The following is a 21693-nucleotide window of genomic DNA, read 5'->3' as shown; positions in this document are numbered from 1 at the left end:
TAAACGTAACCGTGACCTTATACTGTTCATATTTTTCTTCATATTTTTATTCTTAGAATTTTTTTATTACCGTGTTGTATTGTATTGTTTATGTGCACTGGAAGCTTCAGCACCAAAAAAAATTCCTTGTGTGTGAAAGCACACTTGGCAATAAAGCTCTTTCTGATTCTGATTCTGATTCTGATTATAACCTATAGGTTTTCCCCTAAAATGGTATGCTCCAGAAATAGGAGGAGCCAAAGCCTATAAAAGAGGCAGCCATTTTAGGGAAAAATAGTGTGTAGAGATTGAAACGCGTTTTTTTGGGCCTGTACATTGGCATAGCCAACTTACATTCGTATATTGCAAGTTTATTTCTTTTGTATTATATTTCTTGATTATTTGTCCTGTTTTTTTTTCCAATATTGGTACTGTATATTATATATATAATATTTTTTCTCCTTTCACCTTGGTAAATAAAACCACTGGACCATGCATTTTTGTCCCCAGTCACCTATTTTACACCTCTGCCTGCTGGTACATTCCGCTCCCGCTATTCTGCACCACACCATCCCGCTCGCGCGTAAAATTCACTCCGTGCTCACCCGCTATAAATTATTTTATTCCCGACCCGACTGATCCAGCTAAATTTAGATTTTGTTTCCAGAATCTATCTTTTAAATTTCCCTTACAGAAAGAGAGACACTGGATGGGAATTGTCCGTGCAATCATGTAGGCCTATTTTTCTTACAGCCTATATAGCTTACTGTCAACACCGTAGCTAAAACAAATATCACAGAAAAATAGGCTCAATCAAATGTGACATCTGTCACTCAGAATTATAAGAAAAAATGTAAATAAAAGAAAACTGCTGACTTAGATGCTTAAATAAAGTTTTTTATATGAATGAATCAGACGGTAAAAAAATGAATGAATAAACGTTCACTGACGACGGTCACCGAAAGATCGATCCTCCTAAGGCTGAATGCGTGGCCGACACAGAACAATTTAAATGGCTAGGCTATATTATTAGTTTATTATTATTTTTTATGCAAGTTATTTGTAAATTAAACAAAGAAACTACGTCTATTGTTCATTTTCGTTAAAGGGGGGGTGAAATGCTGTTTCATGCATACTGATCTTTTTACACTGTTAAAGACTTGGAATCCCATACTAAACATAGACAAAGTTTCAAAAGTTAAGGTGGACGTTTGATGGGAGTATTTCTTTGTCAAAAATACTACTTCCGGTTTGTCATAAGTTTCGGCAAGTTTTTTGCGATCATGCGTCCCCTTTGACGTTAATGGGGGCGGAATTTCCTTGTATGGGCCTTACGGACAATTCTACCGGAAGAGCGTGAGAGAGAGAGAGGGAGAGAGCGAAAGTAACAGGCTACCCCCATCAAAGCGCTGGCTCGTAGGCTGCTGCATAGGTGATTTGCACAATTACAATGTCACCAAAAAAGTGCGTTTTTGGTTGCCAGACCAAGACAGTCCTGCACAGATTCCCCAAAAACCCCGCGTTAAGGCAACAGTGGATGTAATTTGCTTTTCCGGATCAGCAACTGAGTTGCGCGAATGTTTATATCTGTTCGCTGCATTTCGGTGCCGACTGTTTCATAAACAAGGCCCAGCTCGACACAGGATTTTCCGATCGCCTAATGCTGAATGATGGAGCAGTCCCAACGATAAAGGTCCCAACGTTAGAACCGCAGGCTGTGAGTAAGACTGCTTCAAATGTCTGTGTTATTGCCAATGCTCATCAAGTAGCCCAAACATGATCACATATAGTTAATTGATCAATGGAGCATGCGATGTGTAGTGCGTGTACATTTGTTTAGCTGGCCACTATATGTGTAACTTTATGTTTGTGTATTGTAAAAGCACTCCAAACAACAATACACAAAGAGTGGGGAAATATGTTGAACTAAATAAGCACGCTTCTTCATTCAAATGCGCTACTATTCCGTGTCTTTCTATGTAAACACTAACGTTAACTTAGCCTGCCGTGCAAAACCAGTCCGCTTAATAACGTTACAATTGTCTAAACCACGCGTAAACACGTGCACAACTGCACTTCCCACATGTACACCTTCAAAGACAAAAATACGACGATATAATTCAAGTATAAATATGTAAATAACACAAGCCGCTAAGCATATTATATAGTTAGTGTATAACTTGTACCACATAGAGACGTCCTGCTCTAGTCGTTTTTGCTGCTGCTCCTGTTCAACTGCAGCCTCTGGGTCTGATTCCGGATCATAAATGTATGGCTGTATCTGATTAAAAGCCATATTTTTATTTTGAATAAAGTTTTTTTCCCGCTGTTAGGGATGACACAGCTTTACGACGCACTCGACTCAACACAATAGCAGCAGCAGCGTACACGTCATTATTTAGCTCCGCTCACACGACACGCCCCCACCCGCTCGGCTTTTTTCGGAAAGACTCGGAACAGCGCATCTTTCTTATATAATTATAAAAAAAATAAAGACTTTTCGGAGATATGCAGGATGCAATGCTACTCTATAGGTACTCAAGATTGACATGACACTGACTGAAACTGAGTGTTTCACCCCCCCTTTAACTTCAAACGTAGGCTAAATTAAAGGGGTACTTCAGCGCTGGGAAGATGAATCTGTATTTAAACTGGGTCATCAATGCAGTAGAAATGTGAAATTATTTTTGAATTTGGTGTCTTCTAGACTGAGAAAAGACAGAAAATGTATTTTTGTCCCATGGGGATGAAAGACTACAATTCCCAGAATGCTTCGCTGCCCTGTGAGGCCATTCCCAACACCACCAACTTCATTACTGTGACTGAGTTAGAGAAGACACTACAATTAAAAACTGAACGTGTGTGTTCAATATAATGAGTGAGTCACCGCGCGAGTCTCACACAAGCCTGCAGTCTCCCTCTCATTTACTGAAGCTTTCGCGCCTCGATCGCCCCCCGGTGACCGGTCCCAGTATAGCCGCCCCTCTGTGTTTTCTAATGGACGCGAGGCAAACTAAATAATAAAATTACACTTCAAAAATGTTTCCCCAAAGTTAGTTTATGTCACTGAAGGCAGTTATCATCACGATGATTTCATTTCAGGTGTTCGTTTTAAAAATAAGTTTACTTTGAGTTAGTTATTTGATGCTATAAAAACGGGGGTGTGACGTCATGATTGACAGCTGAGACTGACGGCTTCTCTGAGTGAAGTTGTCACTGAGGCACTAACGGACTTTTTTCGAAATTTTTGGGAGCAGATTAGAGCTTTAGCTTTAATTTCTACATTTCCATAACTGTTTATTTCACACCAACATAATTAATTGTTCTGCATCTGCGAGAGTGTGGGCGGGCTTTGATATCGCGGCTGTACTTCCTGCTCTACTTCCTGCGCTCTACTGCGCAACTCCGGTCCCGAAATCGCTACTGCGCAGACTCGGTCCCAAGATGTCCGCGCCGTGCAAGGCCGCCTGAAAGCTTCAAATCTGCCAAGCGGAAACCGATGATGTCGAGTCGTCCATATTTTTTTACGGTCTATGGTCTCACAGCACTGAGCACTGACTGCACGAGTGATGAGAGCTGAGGTAATCGCGACTACATTCGCGGCATACATTCACACAGGAGTTCAGTCTGGCACGCGTTTCAGTTCATGCCTTTGCAAGCTTAACTTTCATAGAAATGAATTTGAGAAGTTAAAAGACTTACATTGCTCACCATAGCTCCGTTTAAATGATCCTGTCTGCAAGCTGAGCTCTCCCTGCCAGCTGAGTGTAATCTCCCATCCCCCATGCGCAGATTCAAAACATGCGGAAATAGCTCCCTCTGCTGTCTGTAGTTTTTAGCCTCTGGGCAAACATTCCTCCTATGATGCAAAAATCGTCATTTTGCATCATAGGAGGAATTTTTCCAGAAATAAAATGCATAAATCTCTCGTCTCAGGGAGATATGAGGGGAGAAAGCACAATAATTTGAATATTCTCCAGGGTTTCTACTGATACAAAGCCATATGCTAATCGCTGAAGTAACCCTTTAAGGAGAAGTGGTTTTTCTGTAGCCTAGGCTACATTGTTTATTTTTGTAATGCCCATTATAATTTGTAGCTATAGGCTACATTAAACAGATTTATATATGTTTATACATATATTTTCTTGTCATGTAATTTAAAATGTGTAAATGAAAATAAATTGGTCTATACATTACCCTTTTTACAACTATAGCCTATTTATAGACCAATAATATAACTTAAGTTTAACGTCAAAAACAACAGAAATTTTAATTATCAGCCAAACCAGAAGAAAAGTCTTTTCTACACTTTCATTGCGCTGAACGGGAGAAGCTGGAGCTGGACCGGGATGGGGAATAATGCACAAGAGACTCTGGTAAGGCCTGAGCGGGACATCATCTTCTGGGATGAGCAGGGCATATTTCCACAGGCCGCATTTGCGGGGCTGAATCGGTCGACGGCTGGCATGTCATCAAAAGTAGACAATGCATCTGAGATGAGTTGAATGAAAATAAGTAGGCCAACTTAAAAAAAAAAAAAGACTTGGACGTAATATATACATGTTTAAAATATATTGTAACAGTTACATTTAACATAAGAAATAATCTGTTAACTAATATTTGCAATTTGACAATATTTAACCGGCTACAGATTTACATGCTTATGGTTCTGTCTCCTAGCCTAGAAATCTAGACGCACCCTAGCGGCAGCAAATTTAATCTGCCAAGTGTCGTCTAGTCCTGCGTTCCAGTCATAGACAGTAAAAGAAATAGACAGAGCTATCCCATTGACGTCTACGGCGTTAAGTGAAGTCAGTAAAGGGACACTCACTTCCTGATGACTGAGTGAACTGCGCAGGCTCAGACTGAGCTTGACGACGTAGATGTGACGTGAGCCTCCTGTCTGACAGCTGTAGGTCTTCTAGTAGATGTGGAAAGTGAAAGCTGAATCACGTAGTTTAAATATTTTCTCCCGTTGCTTTTGGCTCACTATGGGCTTCTCTCCATTCTTCTCCCTTGACTTTATCAGACTTTATGTCTGCACGTCCCCCCCGACTGTCTAATACGGTAATTTCTCAACTGTGCGACAGAGTCGCGTTGGTTATGATGCAATCGTTAGCCTATTTTTACAAAAACAGCTTCTGCGGGGCGATAGTGTAAGATACAAGGTAACGGAGCCTTTTATGCATTGTCGTGTTTCTTTAGAAATACACAATGGACAAATGGAGTCTTTAAACGCCTCTGATGTAAAGTTATTCACTGTCAAAGTGACTCAAAAATGAATGGGAGTCAATGGGATGCTAACAGCAGGTGATGGCTTGGTTAGCAATGGCAGCCCCTAGGGGTGGAACGCTTTCCGAGCGCTAGATTACCCTCTTGGTTCCAGTTCATTTTTATCATGCTCTTCACTTGTCGCAAACTTCCCTCAGTCTCGTTCACTCAGATGTGCGTCATTGCTTACGTTGCATGAGTGCCCACTACTGGCGGAAACTTTGCAATGCACTGAACTGGAACACCCTAACGCCGCATTCACACGGGGCGTAGGCGTTAACGCTTCCCATTTACTTTGAATGGGTGACATCATCCGTTGCCGAACTGAATTGTGGGTTCCGTCGCGGCGCTTCACTCGCGTTGCAAGCGGCAGAAGTTGAAGAATTCTCAACTTTTCAAGCGCCAGCGCAGGCGTCATCCAATCAGATCGCCGTATGCAAATATCCTACAGCAGACGCTAGCCAATTGCGTTCATTACTGCTCCGTGAACCATCCAGACCATAGACCGTTAAAAAGCCAGACGCAGCTCCTGGACCACTACGTGATATTCTTCCCGCTGTCGGCGCTTTTTCGGGATTTAATGTACTTAACAGCTTCGTGCACCTGTGCAGTGCGCTGACAACAACTACACGGGCAATCGCACTCGCACATACAACCAAAAAAGGCGCTTTTTTGTGTTGTGTTTTGGTCCAAGCGGCAAGTTAATGTGATTGGCTGTTGTCACTATGACGATCGCGTCAGCACCCAGCTACAGCCACGCCCTCCGTCAAGCGTTAACGCTTACGCCCCGTGTGAATGCGGCGTAAGCCCTTGATCACTTGGAATCCACTATGGAGTTGATTTATTATTTATTTTTTTCCTTTACGAAATTGTTTAATGCAGCATTCTATATGTATATGGATGTGTTTGGGTTGTTTTAAATGTTTTTAAAAATATCATAGTTGTTTGTGGTGGGGTAAATTAAAAGCGATATTTGGTGACGTCACGCGTTGCATTGTGGTATATGAAGCTGCCTGAAGTGTCCACATGAAGTAGACTCGCTCACTCGGTCAAAATCGAGGGAGCAAGGGTCTGTCCATATAAACTTCCCTTGTCCACTTCACAAAGTGGAACGCACTTCAAAATGGCGGCTGGGATTCCCCCAAGGGGAAGTGCTTAGGGAAGTTTGCAAGTGAGTGTCTCAAAGTGGAGTGGAGCAGCCATAGAGAGAGGAGCATAGGAACTCTCAATACCCTTCTGAGCTGTATTCCTCACAATCTGGACGGGCCAATCACGTCGTGTATAGAGTCGGCGGGCGGGGCCATAATGACGACAGCCGAGTTGCATTTGCGTGCTTCTAGTAAACACAGAAACTGGCGAACGGCGATCGAATCAGCTTTGACCGCGACTCTGGAAGACTTGGAGTTAAGCTTTCCTCTGACAAAAGAACAAAGAACGGCACTGAAGTCATTCTTAAAAAGGGAAGATGTGTTCGGAGTTTAGCCGACCGGATACGGTGAATGTTTAATCCATAGACATAATATACATAGACGCCCCACGCCTTCAAAGTTCCATAGACTTACTGGAACTTTGAAGGCGTGGCTTGGCCTGGCCTTCGAAGTGCGCACACTTCACTTTGGGACACAGCAGCTGGGTGCTGCTGGTGTGCGCACTAGGCCATGCACTTCGAAGGCCAGGCCAGGCCACGCCTTCAAAGTGGACGAAGTGCATGAAGCTGCACGAAGGGCGAACCGAGGGGAAGGGTTGCCAGGTCTGAATAACAAAACCCCTCCAAGTGTTATTCAAAAGTATCGGAATCACGGCCAGAATGGGCCAAAATATCCCAAAATGCGGGGCGTGGGCGGTAGAAATATTGAGGCTAGGGCCGGCACTAGCCTCTTTGGCACCCTAGGCAAGATTTTTTTTGGCGCCCCCTTATATTGCGATTTATATCACAAAATATTTAGACAAAATAATTTAAAACCAATAACACGTGTATAGTACTTTTCTAGATACCCAAAGTCGCTTTATACGGAAGCTTATTGCATTCACTTGACAAAAAAAAAATCTACTCTGTTTTTCTGAATTAATGACTTAATTATCTCAGAATTATGAGATAATTTTTCATGAATACATTTTTTTTGCTCTGTTTTTCTGAATTAATGACTTAATTATCTCAGAATTATGAGATAATTTTTCATAAATACATTTTTTTTGCTCTGTTTTTCTGAATTAATGAGATCCCTCAAAATCCAGCCAAGACCTCTATTTTAGCTGGATTGCATGGAAGTAAACATGTCCCGCCTTTCAGCCTGACAACATTGCCAGGCCTACATGAGTTCAGTCAGGTAAGATAGCTAAGTTATTATAGTATGTTAATGCCAAATGATGTCTGCTAACTTGAGGACATGTAAAGGTTAGAGCTGTTTATCAACGTAACGTTACGGGCATATTTTTTTTTACTAACTACGTTAACATAAATAACACCATGAACTGCGCAGTTGGTAGCACAGGGTGCGTCTCAATCCGCTCCCTTGTTCACTAGTCATGGCACTGATTAGGACATAAGTCAATGGGCTGACTCCCTGATCAGTGCCCAGGCAACTGAACTAGGGAGCTAATTGAGACGCACGTCACGCACCCTCAGTGTTTCCCAACCGGGCTGTCGGACGAGAGTGAGCGCACTTGCACAGTGACGCATCTTTAATATGGGTTAACTTGAAAATAACGCTTTATGTATGTCTCTGTAGATGATACATGTGCTGGCTCCTCACAGTGATACATTACAACAGCAATTATTAAAAAGAAAAACGTGGGCAAAACGGTCTCTCTTTGTAAAGTTTGTTTAATGCATGCGACAATGCGAGTGCTGCCGAACATAACCAGTCTTTTCGCTTTCATCACCCGGGGTGTGGAGCCAGAAGACGCGAATGAGAACTCACGCGAGCTGTGAGAAAATCTCAGTCTCAGAGCACTAAAATATTTAGTTCCCTTTCGAGAGAGGTTCCTCGTATTACGTATGGAAAAACTCCTTTTCTCGAGAATGTGAAGCAAAATTTTATTAATAAAGGTATCTATGTAAAGCGCAGTGAGCTGCACGGCCATAGCCCAGCGCGAGGAGCGCTCTGATTGGCCGGGCCGCGGCAACTGCAGGAACCTATGGTGAGGCGGCTGAGAGGAACGAACCAATGGGGGGCGTTCCAGAAGCCCGCCGAAAAAGGTGCTTATATTTTCATACAGGAGGCTATATAAGACCCTAATTCGCCATAGGTGTCAGATTTAATCTCCTTCAGCGATACCTTCGCTGACCTCCGGAAGAAGCACCGCCGTTGAAAAGGCACCAGCGGAACCTGCAGCTGAGGACGACGGACTCCCTCTCCGCCTTCTCTGCCGTTCCAGCTACGCCATCCAGCGTTATATATCCTTTAAACTGTGTCTATGTTGAGTGTTGTATGTGTTTGTGTGTGTGTTGCCGCTGCAACGCCACTTCTAGAGCTTACAGGCTTGTTCTATTCGAGGACTCTCTCGTTCCTCCGCGTCGTTAAGCGCCGCGGAAAGACGGAGCTCTTCTCACTCAAGCCGAAGCTCTCTTCACTCTGCCGCCGCCACGGCTCTTCTTCCGCCGCTGCCGCAGAGTTGTCCTCACTCTTCTCTCGTTCCGTCGCGCTACAGCCGCGGACAGAAAATACTAGAGTGAATAGGCGAACTCGAGCCGAAGCTCTCGTCACTATACCGTCGCGCTGAGGAGGCGCCGCGGACAGACGGAGCTTTTCCTCACTCTTCCTCTTCTCTAGTTCAGTCGTGATATCGCCGCGGACAGAGAATACTAGAGTGAATAAACAAACTCGAGCTGAAGCTCTCGCCGTGCTGAAGAAGCGCCGCGGACAGAGTTTTTCCTCACGCTTCCAATTCTCTCGTTCTGTCGCTCTATCGCCGCGGACAGAGAATACTAGAGTGAATAAACTTACTCGAGCCGAAGCTCTCGCCGTGCTAGAAGCGCCACGGACAGAGTTTTTCCTCACGCTTCCAATTCTCTCGTTCTGTCGCTCTATCGCCGCGGACAGAGAATACTAGAGTGAATAAGCAAACTCGAGCCGAAACTCTTGCCGTGCTAGAAGTGCCGCGGACAGAGTTTTTCCTCACGCTTCCAATTCTCTCGTTCTGTCGCTCTATCGCCGCGGACAGAGAATACTAGAGTGAATAAGCCCCCGAATCTAATTCAACCCCTGGCTTCACGAGCCCAGGCCTGGCAGGCCATTCCTGGTATATAATATTGGGTGTTGAACATATATAACGAGGTTCTCGCTACAGTTTTGCTCGCAGACCCCGCGATTCAAGCCGTGGTCGAGCCCTCTGTAAGAAGCAGTGTCAGTCACGTGCTTCTCGCTGAGGCATTGAAACTGTTAAAGGAGAGAGCGGCGGAAACAGTACACCCGACGCTAGCGAGTCAGGTTTTTACTGTCGCTAATTCCTCATGCCGAAAATGGATGGCGGTCTCAGGCCCATTTTCCAGGCATCTGAACAAAGCACTTATGACACGCTCGTTTCAAGGTGCTGACGGTGAAACAAATCCTCGCGCACATTCGCCCCGGGGATTGGGTTTTCTCAATAGATCTGAAAAACGCATACTTCACGTTACGATAACCCCCTCTACAGGCCATTCTTGAGATTCGCCTTCGAGGGGCAGGCTTATCAGTCATTGACATAGACTCAAGACTCAATGAGCGTCTTACGGCATAAGAACCACCACGTCTTGATAACGTACATAAAATGGCTAGGGCAGCTGAGATCAGACTCTCTTCACTGCATGGCTAAGCATCTCCTTTTATGGGCAGAGCACGATCTGAGTTCCCTAAGGGCGGCTTACGTGCCAGGTATTCTGAATCAGGGTCCGGACATGTTATCCAGAGGACCCATGTCCCCAGGGGGATGGTCCCTTTACCCGCAAACGATTCAGCTCACACAGCACACGCTGCCCAATATTTTTTCTGCAAACGCAGGGATGCCCTGGCCCATGTTGGCCCAGACTCCCTCTATATGCTCCCTCCGATCGCGATCCAGCTGCATCCAGCTGCTTTTTAATAGCCCCACTTTGGAAGAACCGCACATGGTTCTCCAAACTGTTTCAGCTGTCAGACACAGCCCCATGGCCTATTCCGCCAACGAAAGGGAAGATCTGGCATCCCAATCCCGAGCTGTGGGCCCTCCACGTATGGCCCATCAACGGTATCCGGGAACCTCTCTGACAAGTTATGAACACTATTTCGGAAGCTAGAGCCCCTGCTATCTGGCAGCTCTGCTTTGAAGTGGTCAGTGGTTTTCTAACCAGTGTGCTACGTGAAACATCGACGCACACTCATGCGAACTGGCGGAACTGCTCGCTTTCTCCAAGAGCTAACGGACGCGGGTCGTCCCCCCTCCATACTCGGGGTGTGTGTCTCCGCCATAGCAGCTAGCCACGCTCCGATCGCGGCACATTCACTAGGGAAAAGTGATCTTATTGTGTGTTTTCTTAAAGGGGCCAGGAGATTCAGCCCGCCTTGCCCCTACCTCGGTCCCTATTTGGGACCTCGCCATGGTTTTGGAGGCCGTGAAGGGTTCCCCCTCCTAACCACTTCAGACCACGAGCTTGAAGCACATATCACTCAAAACCGTTTTTCTGCTGGCTGTGGCCTTGGTTAACCGAGTGGGTGGCTTACCTGCACTCTCCGTGAGCCCTTCCTGTCTTGAGTTTGGGTCCAGCAACTTCAAGGTTGTGCTCAAACCGAGGCATGGTTTTATGCTGAAAGTGCTATCAATCCCTTCAGTATGCAGGTCTTTTCACTGCTTAACCCGCGTCTCAGAGAGAATAAGACGCAAACCTATTCTGCCCAGTCAGAGCATTGAGATTGTATCTAGAGCGCTCCGCCCCCTTCAGGCAGTCGGATCAGCTCTTCATTGCTTCGGTGGCCGCACTAAAGTTTGTGCTGTCATGAAACAGACTCTCACACTGGATAGTGGATGCAGTCCCACTAGCATATAGGTCTAGGACCTAACCTGTCCTACAGGCATTTAAGCCCACTCCTCTAGAGGCATGGCCTCATCTTGGGCTTGGTCGTGTGGCATTTCTTTGGAAGATATCTGTGCGGCGGCAGGCTGGGCCTCTCCATCCACTTTTATCAGATTCTACAAGTTGGAGGTTCCAGCTCTACAAGCAGGGCTTCTCTCCATCTAGGCTCTATCTTGACCCTGACAAACAGATTGCCTTATGTTTTGGCCTGTACACATTAGCCCTCAAGCACTTATTCATTCATCATAAGATCCGACTATGTCCGATCAGCTGTTCAAACGAACCGACTCTTCCGGTTCTTCATTCCCCTTATAAGCCGCCTCTGTCGGTCTATCGGGGGTTTATTAACATGTGCTTTGGGTATACTGGGTCAGTCAGCACACACGGCGCTTTACATTGTGTTCCCATACGTAATACGAGAAACCTCTCTCGAAAGGGAACGTACTCGGTTACTTTCGTAACCTGGGTTCCCTGAGAGAGAGGAACGAGTATTACGTTCCGTGCCGTGTTTATGCTTCTCAGGTATCGCTTCAGTCGATCTTAAAACCTGACACCTATGGCGAATTAGGGTCTTATATAGCCTCCTGTATGCAAATATAAGCACCTTTTTCGGCGGGCTTCTGGAACGCCCCCCATTGGTTCGTTCCTCTCAGCTGCCTCACCATAGGTTCCTGCAGTTGCCGCGGCCCGGCCAATCAGAGCGCTCCTCGCGCTGGGCTATGGCCGTGCAGCTCACTGCGCTTTACATAGATACCTTTATTAATAAAATTTTGCTTCACATTCTCGAGAAAAGGAGTTTTTCCATACGTAATACTCGTTCCTCTCTCTCAGGGAACCGAGGTTACGAAAGTAACCGAGTACGTTCTCTTGCAAGTCTTGCGTTTGAACGGGCAAACAAACACACACACAAAGTATGTCAACATGTCCATTTTGATGAGTATCCAAGCAGACATAGTCTGAATATGCCTTAAGTGAGCTGTATAGGGCATACAGTCGAGAAAGACTACGCACATCCCTGCATTCGATCTTAAAGGGGCAACAGCCCTAACCCATTTAATCACTAAATAAAACAATTGTGTGGTATAAAGTGTGGTATTAAAACACAACTTTTATTATTTAGCAATTCTTCATTTATAATACACATTTAAGATGTTTACATGAGTTCTGCTTCAGTGTTTAAAGTTGCTCTTCATAGTTTTAAATATTTACAAGTAATAATAACTAAGTGCCTAGATCTGTTTCAAGGTTTGTTGGTCACCTCTTCCCCTCTCTTTGGCCGGACACGTTATTCAGTGAAGATGAACGTGTTACCTAGATTTTTGTATTTATTTCAATGGGTTGCAATTTTCATACCCAAATCCTTTTTCTTTTCTTTTTTTACATTGTGTATCATGAAACATCCATGTTTAGCAACGTTATCACTCTTGGCCTTTATTAATGTTCTCGTAAAAAATGCAGAAATCAATTTTTGAGATTAAAGCAATTACACTTTTATGTTTAATATGTTTATATTTGTGGTGCAACACATATTTACATAAATGCTTCCTTTTTCTAACATTTGTTCAGGGCCAGCTATGGCTACGTCTTCAAATACCCCCCTCCCACAAGATGATGATCTGTGGATGTTTTTTCAGAGCCGAGGGATTCCTGAGGAAAATATTCAGAAAATGCAGCAAGATCATGTAGGTGATAGCACATTCATGCTTGCAATATATACATTTTAAATGTTTTACGTTTTACTGAATCTCAGCAGATTATACAAGTAATTATCAAAAATTGTAACCCTATCACATTTAGTGCCAGTGCTTCCGATTTTTTTTTTATGCACACCTGCCTCTCCCAACAATGCATTCATGTCTTCCCTATTGTAGCCCCGTAAAATAAGGTTTATCGGTATCTTTAGGAGTCAATTCACTCTATATTTTGGTCTCTACACTACATAAACAAGTAACAGTAGTTAGACTGTAACGTGCAGTAGCATCACTATTATACATTCAGGCAAAGTGCTGACTTAAATGCTTGAAATAATAAATAAATAAATACACAAAATAAAATATTGTGCATGTACAACTACTGCTTCCCATTTTGTTGTGATTTGATATTGTTTTAAAACGATGGAGTAATGTTTAGATGCCAGCACAGGCCTTGTTTGGGAGCTATATGGAATAGTCAATCAGTCCCCTGCATATCTTTGATGTCAAGGTTTTTCACTTTTAATACACTGTATTTTCAGCATCATTATGTCACTCAAACTTCATTGTCATGCTTACAACCATTTTTTTAGACAGCTGTTTTAAATTACTTAATATTTTAGCTCTTTTTTTTATTCCCATGTGAAAAAAGAAACAAGCAAGTGAGGAAAAATAGAAATAAATTGCTGATTTGTAGTTACTGCTACGAAATTAATTTTCACTCAAATGGAAATATAGCCATCTCTTAGATTAAGGATACCTGTCTTACTGTATTGTTTTGTTTTCATTACAGATTGACAGCTCGGTAATTGGAGAAATAGATGATGCCACTATGACTGCTTACATTCCAGCATATGGTGATAGGATTGCTACAAGGCGTTTCTGTATGGAAAAACAGAGAAAAGGTGGTGATGATCTAAAAAGACTGTCCTTATTTGAAAAACTTAGAAGAAAGATGGGCACATTTGCAAGCAATAAAGATACAGATCAAGATTTTGAGGAGGAGCATTCTATGCAGCCAACAAAGATACATTTGAGAAGTAACAAAAGGGCCGTGAAGATGACAAGGAAAATAGAACTAGGATGGATACACAACAAGAAACAAGTGAGAAAACGCAATGGTGGAGGAACCAGAGTTCTTGATATTTCCAAGAAAGCTACAAAAACAGAGATTCTATCACAAGCTAAAAAGCTATTTTTCCCCAATGAGAAATCGAGAAAGGGAAAGTGGGAAGAATTCAGTCACAATATTGTTGACTTTCAGGAAGCATACCTTGATGAGGGTGTTAGTGTTGGAGAGCTCTATGAGACACATAAGTTGGGGATTTTAAGATTTTACTTGTTCACAGAAAACCTGACAAATGGAGATGAAGTGTTCACAGAGTTGACAGAAGGAACTGATGAACAGACAGATGAAGTAAGGCAAAATGAGCAAAAGAATATCACAACAGAAGATAATGAGCAGCTGACACAAAAAATGCATGACAGTGAACAGCAGACACACACTGTGGAAGCTTTTGTCTCTACTGCTGCAGAGATTGTTGATATTACATCTTTGTGTGATACTTCGGAGGTCATTTTTGGCCCTTTGCAAGGTGGACCATTTTTAGAAGATCTTGATGACACAATCTTACACGAGCCTATAGAAGAGCAAGAGGCACAGATAAACATCAACGCCTACAGCTCAACTCCTGTCCATTCTGACACAGTGCCTGCTGGCCCATTAAGTCCTACTTATGAACTTTTGCATGTGACAGTGAAACTCCACAGAGTCAATCTCTTGGAGGAACTGATTACCCAATTCAAGGATGAAGCGATGATGTCCTACTCTGTGAAATACAGTTTCATTCAAGAAATGGGGGCAGATGCAGATGGCGTGTCCAGGGATGTATATGCTGCCTTCTGGACAGAGTTTTTAGACTGTGCAGCAGAGGGTGCAGATGTGAGGGTGCCATCGCTATCCCCAAAATGGCAAGAGGAAGAATGGAAATCGGTTGGTAGGATAATGGTCAAGGGATTAAAAGACCATGGATATTTTCCTTCTCGGCTGGCTCAAGCCTTTACAGCAGCAATCACATTTGGCGAACACACTGTCTCACCTGATTTATTGTTTGACTCACTAATGTTTTATCTTAGTCAGTCTGAGCACGATCTCTTGTCCACTGCTTTGCAAGATGCCCTTGATGGTGATGAGGAAGATGAGCTTCTTGATCTTATGGATCGCATGGGAGTAAGAACAGTACCAACACAAGAGAACTTGAAGGCTGTGCTTCTCCAAGTGGCCTACAAGCAAATAAGCAACCAAAATATGCACTGGATAACATTGCATCAGTCGCAGGACCAACTCTCAGGGAGTTCTTCCCCAGTGTGCTGGATATGCAGAAGATGTATGACGATCTTAAACCATCAACTCGAAAGGTATTACAGTTGATCAGAGCCTCTCCAGCAGAGAACCAAAGTTTGCGATTTTTACATCAGTACATCAGGGGATTGGATGAAATAGGCCTCCGGAAGATGTTAAGATTCGTGACAGGGTCTGATGTCATCTGCGTTAAAGACATTCAAGTCATATTCACCCCTCTGGAAGGGTTTTCAAGGCGGCCTATTGCACATATTTGTGGCCCAACTTTAGAGCTGCCATCAACTTACAACAGCTATCCTGACCTCCGAGCTGAAATGGAGGCTATACTGTCCAGCAACTTCTATACAATGGACATTGCATAGAAGTATGTCTCACTCACTCACATGTACACACTCTTCCCTCTTGCCCAGTTATAGCTTTATCAGTGCCATCTGGTTACCTTTGGATAGTGTGTGAATGTGAGACAGAGCACATAGGGGAAGTAATTAACTCAGGTGCATTATGAATGCAGAGTGATTTATTTTTTATTTTATGTTTTTCAGTTTCAGTTTTATCCAGAATGTCATTACCAAACTAACTATGGAAACATGTTTACTGGCTGATGAACATTTTGTTGATGGACTCCAAATATATCCAGCCCATAAAAAAAACATTTACACATGACAACAAGAAACAAAAATCAGTTTGATTTATTGATAGTGATACAGGACCATTCAAATGTCATTTAGGTTGCCCTGTTTGCACTGGGCCCAAAGTGTGTAAAATCACATTTGGTCATGCTGAATAGTTCCACCATGAGGACAAATTCGCCATTTTGACAATGGCAACATGTTTTGCAATGTTTCATATGCAGTTGCTGTTTTTACCAGACTTAAAGGGATAATTCAACCAAAAATGAAAATTTGATGTTTATCTGCTTACCCCCAGGGCATCCAAGATTTCGTTGTGTTTGTTTCTTCAGTAGAACACAAATGAAGATGTTTAACTCCAACTGTTGCTCGTATAATGCATGTCAAATGGAAATTAGACCCCATTGACATGCATTATACGAGCAACGGTTGGAGTTAAACATCTTCATTTGTGTTCTACTGAAGAAACAAACACAACGACATCTTGGATGCCCTGGGGGTAAGCAGATAAACATCAAATTTTCATTTTTGGGTGAACTATTCCTTTAAACTGTCTGTAGAAACCATAGACCGTAAAAAAATAGAAACATATTGAGTGGCTGAACATTTTGTTAATATACTTTAAGGTCCACTTAACCAAAAAACAATTATAATCCTTTTACACAATATTTTAAATTTACTTTTATGTAAGCCATCATTTCTGTTAGCAGTTTAGGAGCATACTTTTTGGGATAATTTAAAATAAATGTTCTTGTAAAGTTGCATTTTCATTGTGAAATTATAATTAACTAGGACCCTAAGGTAATGTCAGTTCATGTTTAATCTTAATATTGGCAGTGTTTGGAAATCTTTTCTAACATACAGCACTGTACATTAGAAGGTGTTCTGCTTTTTACAAATAAAAAGCATGTTTCTGTCTTGTTTTGTACAGATGTTTTCAACCAAATCAGGTCTTTACTGCAGATAACACACATGGATATTGTGTCACAGTAGAATTACTGACAACTGCACTAAGGTTCCTGCATTTACCAGCACTCTTTAGATGACATATTTAAACAGTCACCTCTGCATTAGAAAATTTACCAAATAGGCCTATTTCCTACATACACAGTATATCACACTGGGGAGAAAAAATGTTCCACTGCACTGGTTTAGCATGTATTTATATGATGCCAAATAATTGTGTAAAAAAGTGCAGCCCAGAGACACATGATAACAAGATACAATAATATGTTTGATTTAAAGGCCATCCAAACATCATGTAGGTTCTCCTGTTTGCAATGAGCCCAAAGTGTGTCAGACCACATCGGGTGATACGAAATAGTTCCACCATAAAGACAAATGTGCCTTTTTTGACAATAGCAACATGTAATACCTTTCATTTGCAGGTACATAATTGTTCCCAGATCTGTGGGTGGTTGAGATGTACTTTTTACATAATGATTAATAAAAATAGATGATATGGTGCTCATTTGGGAGATGTCAATTATGAAAGAGTTGTTTATTATTGATTGCTTAAACACAGTACTTCTATCAAAACATACACAGTGAATGTGATGGTATATAACCTTTTCCGTCCAAACTGCAATTCTGTTGTTGTTTTTTGGCTATTAGGTGCTCACATTCAGTCATTTGATCCAGTAGAACAACTTGTGATTATTCAATTTGGGTACGTATGTAAGCACGTAAGAACATGTAAAGTTCAATGGCTTCCTCTGGAGAGGTTGGTGGATGAAGACTGTTTTCTGCCATTGCAAGGCAGCAAATGTCAAACACTGTATTATCACAGGGATATGGGCTGCATTTCCCGAAACGTTCTTAACTCTACGTCATTCTTAAGTTATACCTTAAGGTATCCCTTAACGTTAATATGTGTTTCCCGAAACGAACTTAGTTAAGAATACCTTCTTTAAGTCATACTTTCGTAAGGTTGGTCTGGACCACTCTTAGCTATACCTTATCACTATTAACAGTTCATTCCACTAGTGGCCACCACTGTGCATAGACTGCTTTATATGTCAGTCTATACGAATATAATTCCGAAGTTGCAATATACACCCAGTGTTCAATAAGGCTAATTGAATTGTTGTTGTTTTTTTATGCAAGGATTAAAATTGTCATAAAAAATGTCATTACAAACACTGATGGTTGTTAGCTTTTTAATGATATTATTATCCAAAGGTACATCACCTGGCTAACCATTAGACAGGAAAGGCTTAGGAGCCTATTTAAAGGGAATGATTGTGGAAGAGGGTTTAGTCAAACTTTGGCAGGGAGGCAGCGAATAGAATTGTGCTAAATCAAAAACGGCGCCGTCCGCGGAGCCATTTAGAGTATGTGCACTATTTCATACATGAAAACTTTAGTCCCCTGGCTACCATGTCAGAAGCTGCTATTAAAAGAAATTTCACCTACCACGAAAGCAAATTCAGCAGCTTTTAGATCTTGTTGGAGCTACTTGTTGTTGGATTTTAGGGCTGAGGGACAGCTACTCCCTCAGCCCTAAAATCAGCTGCTGGCGGCTCTTCTCTTTCTTTCTTTTTTCTCCGCCATATCAGCTGATTATATGTTTTGCGTGTTGCGTTTTTATTGACTAGGCCATCTAATAATATAATTTAGTTATTTACACAATAATGTGATGCAGCTGCTACATGGGCAATCATCCCTGGCTGTGGAGTAAATCAAGACACTGTGGAAAATATATTGTAATAATTTAAATGACGCGTGATGCTCATGATGGGGTTGAGCATGAGATTGCTTGTTCGTGCACTCATTTCAGAATTATGTAAAATTTAGGTGCAATTTTTTATGATAAATGAAAGTTCAACTATTTCTGAAGTGCTTATTTTATAAAGAACATAATTTTTTCGCATAACGCAGTGAAACAGCCCCTGAATAGAGTAAATAATCGATTATTGAGCCATCGATATAAGCCAATTCAGCACCGCCGCCACGGACAGCACCCGCTAACGTCGCACTTAAGAAGGTATACCTTAAGCGACCTCCTAAGGTATAGTTCGGGGAACACACCTAGAAATGGTATACCTTCAGTTAAGTTAAACCTTTAGAGTCTTCGTAGCGCTCTAAGAGACAACGTTATCGGGAAATGCAGCCCTGGTCCTCTCTCACGACATTCCTCCCTACAGGCCTGATCTTCTGTTGGGATACCTCTTTAAGGTACTCCCTAGCACCAAAAAGTTGGGGTAGGGTGTACATCATCACTGGACGTCCCCCTGGGGACACAGCATTTCTGGATGGCCGAATTCTGTGAGTGTTCCAGAGGTGAACAACATCCTGCAGTTCTCTCTAAATATAAAGAAAGTAAGTAAGAAAATTAGTTCACACCGTTGCAATACCACCTGCAGGCAAAATAAATGCTTATGGTCCAATATGATACAGTAGAGCCATTTCTCTAACAGTTTCATGCATGTTAAATTCTACATTTGAAAACAATAAATCTCTGTATGTTAAAATTTGTTTTATATGATCAGGGTCAGATAAGTCATCCCTCTCTCACATATTATCGAGGACCAAATTACTCGAAATGAAATAATTCAATAAATAATGAATTCAATAAAACAACAATTAAATGTACCAGTTTATGCTGGAATAATTCAATAATTTATTAATTAAATAATTAATTAAATATTAATTAAATAAATGTATCTATTTATTTTGTAAAATTAAATGAAATTGTTAAATATTATTCACAATTACCTCTTCCACACACACTATTGTTATGTTTAAAAATTTTCATTATTTAATGTGCTTTTTCAAAAAGACATTTTTCATAATATGCTGCATTTACGAATGACCTATGTGACTAATCATGCATTTCCAAAACACCATTTTCCCAAGGATTTTTTTCATAATAATAGAGGACATTTCACAAATGCCAATCAACAGGCAGTGGGCGGAGCTTGGCGCTGATTGGATAATCCTTTCAGGTTCATTACTTTTTTCTGTCTGGGTCTGGCAAGTGGCAAAGGGAAATTAGGGAACTGATTGGAAATTAATATGGCGGTAGGAATTGATCAAGATAAAAACGCTGTATAAAAATATATAATTTTTTTTGAAAATACAATAGAGTCAAAATACATTTTCAGTCACATAAGAAATGAGAAGCACCCTTGGTGTTCTGTGACGTCACTACACAGATCGTTCTGTCATGTCTGCTTCCAATAAATACTTCTAACCAATCAGCGCCAAGCTTCACCCATTGGCTGTTGATTGGCATTTGTGAAATGTCCTCTATTATTATAAAAAAATCTTTGGGAAAATGGTGTTTTGGAAATAGATGATTCGTCAAATAGGCGTCATTCGTAAATGCAGCATATTATTATGAAAAACGTATTTTTGAAAAAGCACATTAAATAATGAAAAAATAGATTTTTAAACATAGCAATAGTGTGTGTGGAAGAGGTAAGTGTGAAATATATTAAACAATTTCATGTAATTTTACAAAATAAATACATATACAGATACATTTATCTATTTAGTTATTTATTTAATATTGAATAAATTAATTATTAAATTAATTATTTCAGAATATACTGCTACATTTAATTGTTGTTTTATTGAATTCATTATTTATTTATTTCATTTTGAGTAATTTGGTCCTACATAGCTACTGAGATCCACTTATCTCTTAAAAAAAGTCAAATATGTGTTGGAAAAATTGTGATCTACAAATTAATTTATGAATCTAATTAAATAACTAAAGGTTATCACCCATTTGTTATTGAACAGTTGTTAGACCTATGAAATTAGATGATTACGCTGCATGTCACAACATTTTGGCGCATTGACAAAATATGATAACATATCACAATTTACATGTCTAGAAGCACATTTCTTACCTCTATTATTTCAAGACATGTGAACTGTATTAGACTTTTGTCTAGAAAGTCACCGGAGAAGTTGTCAGAATCTTTTAGATCTTGAAAAAGGTTGATCCAGAATTGTGCATGCTGCTTCTTCAAAAATCCCCACCAATGCTCTATCCGTTGGTTATGATTGCTTGAGCCATACAAATAGCAATTTCTCGAAAAGTCGTCCGTATGATCATGTCTCATGAACATCTGCATCTGTTCCATGTAACAGTTCTCTGTCCCTAAGTCTGAGCGAATTCGGGCGGCTGTCCCATTCATTGATAACACCGCATCAATAAAGTATCCAGCGATGACCTTGGGATCACTACTTGTAGAGTAAGCATGTAGCCATATCATCATTCGTGAAAACCCGTCGATTGCACCATTGATGCAGATTCCATATGGTTTGAGTTTATCATACGAATCTACATGCCATAAAAAGTTCGGGCCTGGATTTTGATACAAACGTCACCGAAGACGATTCCGGCGCCTCAGCTGCACTCCATGGGGATCTAGTATTTTCAACAACTGCCTGATTGTCTCTTGTGTCACCACGTAGCCAGCTTGAATGCATTTCAGATGCATCATCTTATATCCGTGAAGCATACCATATCTGTTTAACTGATCCTGGAGAAATACAGCAACGTCAAGCAGATCAGAATGTTCACAGTAAAAAACGTTGGGTTATTTTTTTAACCCAACCGTTGGGTCACACATGTTGGGTCAATATGTTGGGTTATTTTGCAAAACGTTGGGTTATTTTAACATCGTTGGGTTATTACATTCACCCATCAGCCTGTAAGTAAAAGCAACACTATCAAATTAGCTTTGATACAGTGCATCCATTTATTATTTCCTTTAG

At 41.5% G+C, this 21693-nt stretch overlaps 2 protein-coding genes across 2 annotated transcripts in view; one reads left to right on the top strand and one right to left on the bottom strand.

Moving 5' to 3' along the window:
* LOC137045108 (heme-binding protein 2-like) overlaps positions 1-21693 on the bottom strand; it is a 36372-nt gene that overhangs the window by 10897 nt on the left and 3782 nt on the right. The gene's annotated exons all lie outside the window — the stretch shown is intronic.
* LOC137089544 (uncharacterized) lies at positions 7536-21171 on the top strand. The gene is made up of 4 exons (XM_067453143.1): positions 7536-7577; positions 12845-12960; positions 13763-15334; positions 21064-21171. Exons 2-4 carry the CDS (start codon positions 12853-12855, stop codon positions 21169-21171), a joined length of 1788 nt encoding a protein of 595 aa, XP_067309244.1. The 5' UTR covers positions 7536-7577; positions 12845-12852.

Source organism: Pseudorasbora parva, chromosome 2, assembly GCF_024679245.1.
Source record: "Pseudorasbora parva isolate DD20220531a chromosome 2, ASM2467924v1, whole genome shotgun sequence".
Classification (NCBI taxonomy): Eukaryota; Metazoa; Chordata; class Actinopteri; order Cypriniformes; family Gobionidae; genus Pseudorasbora; species Pseudorasbora parva.
Note: the sequence above shows the minus strand (reverse complement) of the source record. Positions and strands in the feature narration are given on the sequence as shown.